The sequence below is a fragment of the Triticum dicoccoides genome, chromosome 4B, assembly GCF_002162155.2.
Source record: "Triticum dicoccoides isolate Atlit2015 ecotype Zavitan chromosome 4B, WEW_v2.0, whole genome shotgun sequence".
NCBI lineage: Eukaryota > Viridiplantae > Streptophyta > Magnoliopsida > Poales > Poaceae > Triticum > Triticum dicoccoides.
In genome coordinates this window covers 512383852-512388220 of record NC_041387.1, presented here as the reverse complement: position 1 = coordinate 512388220, position 4369 = coordinate 512383852, and the positions used below count along the sequence as shown (strand labels likewise).

At 54.8% G+C, this 4369-nt stretch overlaps 1 protein-coding gene across 1 annotated transcript; it reads right to left on the bottom strand.

The window, feature by feature from the left end:
* Window positions 1-690: 690 nt before the first annotated feature.
* LOC119291170 (G-type lectin S-receptor-like serine/threonine-protein kinase At2g19130) lies at window positions 691-3443 on the bottom strand. Its single transcript, XM_037569878.1, has one exon. It carries the CDS (start codon window positions 3395-3397, stop codon window positions 923-925), a length of 2475 nt encoding a protein of 824 aa, XP_037425775.1. The 5' UTR covers window positions 3398-3443; the 3' UTR covers window positions 691-922.
* Between the last annotated feature and the right edge of the window lie 926 nt (window positions 3444-4369).

The following is a 4369-nucleotide window of genomic DNA, read 5'->3' as shown; positions in this document are numbered from 1 at the left end:
GGAACTTTTGTTTGGGTTGAAAGTAGTCCTTGTACAATAGCCGTGCACCAACGATCCTATCCTGGTGTATAATTCTCCTCCCTTTGAGTGAACCCTTGAAGTTTAGAATATGCTCCACTTCCTTCTCCATTTCATCATCATCATGCACTCTTCATCCGACGAATCGACAACTCTTGTTGGATGACTCATTGTTCTCAAACTCCTCATCCAGCGAATTCATCGTTTTACCTACAAAAGAATTAAAAAACAGCATGGACATTTTGTCGAACACTCAGAGGGCAAGGTGTATGACCAGAGGAGTAGGACGTACCACGATGGCGTCCAGGGCGCCGACTGTGTCAGGGGCGGCAAGGCCGGGTCGTATAGGGGGGATTTGAGGGGTTGAGTTGTAGATGCTCTAAGTATGGCTCACAAGTATAGGATTTTGGGTCTGTCTAGGACACATCTAGATGTGACATAGTTATGTCACATCTAAGCTGATGTCCACTCTGTTTATGGTCTATTTTTTTGTCCTATTTTTTTTTGTTTCTTATTACTGCATTATATATTTGTGGGAGCTTAGATGTGACATCTTTAAAAACATCTACTCCCTCCGTTCTAAATTACTCGTCGTGGTTTTAGTTCAAATGTGAACTAAAACCACGACGAATAATTTGGAACGGAGGGAGTAGATATGAATTAGACATTTACTGTAGGATTTTTGCCTATTAAAACAGGACCAAGAAAATGTAATGCAGTTCTAAAATTTTCCAGATCCATTCCCTAAAAATTCAACATAGTACTGTACTAGCTTAATACTACTACCAGAGCACTGCTCCTTCGACTTCCATGATCCGACGCACGCAAGGAAAATTAACTACCGTCAAACCATACAAGCATTTCATATTTCACTCGAGTTATATGATGTGGCTAAATTTCGCCCTTACGCCTTTTCTGTCGCTAGTTTGTTACTGCTCTCTCTATAGAATTCATCCTGTTCACCTCCACCGGCGCCTGCGTTCACCTTTGCCAGCATGTGAAGCCGGGACGGGACCGGCGGTAAGCCGACGTCGGCGACTCCTTCAAGCTGCTGCACGACGAGCCCCATGGTCGGCCGGTCGGCCTCCTCGTCCTGGATGCACCAGCAGGCGATCCTGCAGAGCCTCTCCAGCTCCTTCACGTCGGCCTCCTTGGCCAGCCTCTCGTCGAGGAGCCCGACCACGTCGCCCTCATGCAGGCTCACCGCGGCGTGCACCGGGAAGTACATCCCGTAGCCTCCCTTTTCCGACGGGGCGTTGTTGCGCCGGCCGGAGACGAGCTCAAACAGCACGAGGCCGAAGCTGTACACGTCCGCCTTGGCGGTGACCGGCGAGCCGGCGAGCCACTCCGGCGCGAGGTACCCGAGCGTGCCGCGCATCGTGGTCAGCACGCGGCTGAAGTCGTGGCCCACGAGCTTGGCCATGCCGAAGTCCGCGAGCTTGGCGCCCAGCTCGTCGTCGAGGAGGATGTTCTCCGGCTTGATGTCGCAGTGTATGATGCACTCGCGGCACTTCTCGTGCAGGTACGCCAGGCCCCTGGCCATGCCCAGCGCGACGCCGTACCTCTGGCCCCAGCTCAACACCTTCGCCGCCGAGCCGCCGCTCTTGAACAGGTACGAGTCCAGCGAGCCATTCGCCATGTAGTCGTACACGAGCGCCCTCTTGTTCCCCTCGGAGCAGAAGCCCCGGAGGCGGACGAGGTTGACGTGCTGGACCACGCCGAGGGTGACCACCTCGGCTCGGAACTGCTTCTCGCCCTGCCGGAGCCCGTCCAGCTTCTTCACGGCCACCGGCGTCGCGTCCGGGAGTACGCCCTTGTACACCGTGCCGAAGCTCCCGCCACCGAGCTTCTCTGAGAAGTTCCTCGTCGCGGTCCTCACGGCCAGGTAGTCGAACAGCAGCAGAGAGCCCTGCCCCTGCACCGCCGTCACCTTCCCCTTCCCCCGCCGCCTCCGCAGCATCACCGCCACCGCCACCCCGATCACGAGGCTTGCCAGGAGCACCACCACGGCCGCAACTACGCTCCCGAGGATCACCATCGATTTCTTCCAAGAATGTGCCGGTGACGATGACGACGCTGCCACCTCCGAGCGCGCGACGCGGAGGTGAAGAACAGCTCCGGCGAGGCCAGGATCGCCACCTTGGTCAATCGAGAGGGCCCTCAAGTTAACGAGCTCGCCCTTCCACATGGAGCACTTGGTTCCATCGTACACGTACGCGGTGCAGGAGCAATCTTTCAAGCAAGTGCGCTCGCAGTCCCTGTCACCCCTAACTCCGGCGGCCTCCGACGAGCCATTCGGGAGCTGTACGGGGTTCGGCAGCTGCATGAACCTGTCTTTGGTACAGTCCAGTAAGGTCCGCCTCTCGCATCCGGAGGCGGTGTTCTGCAGCTTCCACTCTTGCTCCGACCGCGGCTCGAAGCCGGCGGGACACTGGCACGCGGGGCTGGTGGTGTTGCTGCACAACCCGAAGGGGCCGCACGAACCGTAGACGTCGCAGGCGTCGTGCGGCTCCGAGCAGAAGAGGATCCACTTCCCTGCCATGTCGCTCCACTGGCGCCGCCGCATCTGCCCGTTGACGTCAAGCATGAAGTTGCCGGCGCCCATCATCGGGATCCTGTCGTGGTAGCTGAAGAAGTTAACAGTGCCGTTGCGCGCGTAGGGGAACCCGGCGAAGTAGCCCGATCGCATCTCCGGCACGTTCACGAAGATTTCGCCGTCCCACAGGCCGGTCGTCCAGTACTGGCGGTGCTCGCCGCCGCCGGCGTCGGAAAACAGGTCGAACTTGGGCTGCCCGCGCGCGTCGATCTCCATCGTGAACGCGCCGGGCGCCGGGTTCTCGGCGTCCGTCCACGACGTGAGGAAGCTGTGGACGCCGGCACCCCTATTGTAGCCGAGCCTGGCCCCGGGGAGCCAGGTGTCGGTGGGGTGGTCGAAGCTCTGCCACACCACGTAGGCAGACGACGACGTCGCGTTGCTCCGCCTCACCACGAGGTTGCCGTCGTCCTGGAGCGTGGCGACGGTGGTGCTCGGGGGCGACCGGGAGGACGCGTTGGATGACCACAACAAGGTGTCTGACGGCGTCGTGAGGAGAAGCAGCTCGCCGTGGATACTGAGCATGAAGCGGGAGGTCGACGGCTTGATGATCGGGTGCTCTCGGTTCGCCACCCAAACGACCGTTTGCTTGGAGATCTTCTTGTACCAGATGCCGACGTAGTGCTTGCTGGAGTTGCCGGGGGAGAAGAAGCCGAGCTCGAATTCGCCGCCCTTGGACACCAGTGTCTCGTTCCATGGGAGTGCTTGGCCTAGAGCGAGGGTGTCGACGGCAGTCGTGGGGAGCTGTAGGCTGGAGAAGAGCAGGAGGAGCGGGAGGAGGAGCATGGTGGCATGCAAATTGGAGGATTTTGCTACGATCTGCGTATGATTGGTTTGTCTGCACTCTGCTGGTTCCGATAAATAAGTAGCCGAGTCTGGGTTAATCTGGCGGCTGGCGAGCCGAAATAATTTGCCCTCGTTTCGTTTTTCCTACCAAAATCTAGAATATTCATTTTTGGAATGCCCAAGGATCATGCTGGCTGAAAGCGACTTAGGGGGTGTTTGTTTCCAGGGACTTTTTGGGGTAGAGAATAGAAAAGGTTCCTAGCAAATCAAACAGGGTGAAACTTTTTTGGGACTTTTTGCTAAAAGTCCTTAGAAGCACCTCCTTGAGAGTCTTTTTCAAAAAGTTTCAGGGACTAGAAAAAGTCCTAGGACTAGAGAAACAAACACCACCTTACGTTCCAATCGATTCTATCAGGATCGTTGGATGTCAATTCCTCCCATTTTCAGTCAATTGACAAACAAAATATCCACAAAATTCCAGTTACAAAGAAAACTCTACAAATGAATCAAGACCGGATTGAAGCAGATCAACCAAAGACAAACGCCGATCGAATCCCGCAAGATCCGCCGGAGAAAAAAAATAAACGATCCCAATGTCTCATTTCCTCCTCCCACACAAGGGTTTCCCCGTATGCCGTCGGCGATTTGCCCCGTCTCATTTGCTAGGTGGTCTACGGACATTGCTGTAATTTTTATTATGTTTTGTGTTTTTTGTACTGCCACAATGTTTGATGAATAAATTGAAAGTTTTCTAGAAAAAAGTTTGAGTCCCGCAAAATATTGAAACTGTATTTGTGCACGGGCATGTGTACTTTTGTACTAAATTGATATGAAATATTAAAATGGTGGAACAATACAATGTTGTAAATCAGTTGAGACATCATGAGTGCACCAAACTTGAGCACTGGCACGGCTCGCTTCGTGAGGGAGTTGTTTGTATTGCTGAGCTAGACGAGGAACGAGTTGCCTTGC

What these genes read in the sequence shown, in the direction of transcription:
- LOC119291170 (XM_037569878.1), bottom strand. Translation starts at nt 3,397, where the DNA reads ATGCTCCTCCTCCCGCTCCTCCTGCTCTTCTCCAGCCTACAGCTCCCC.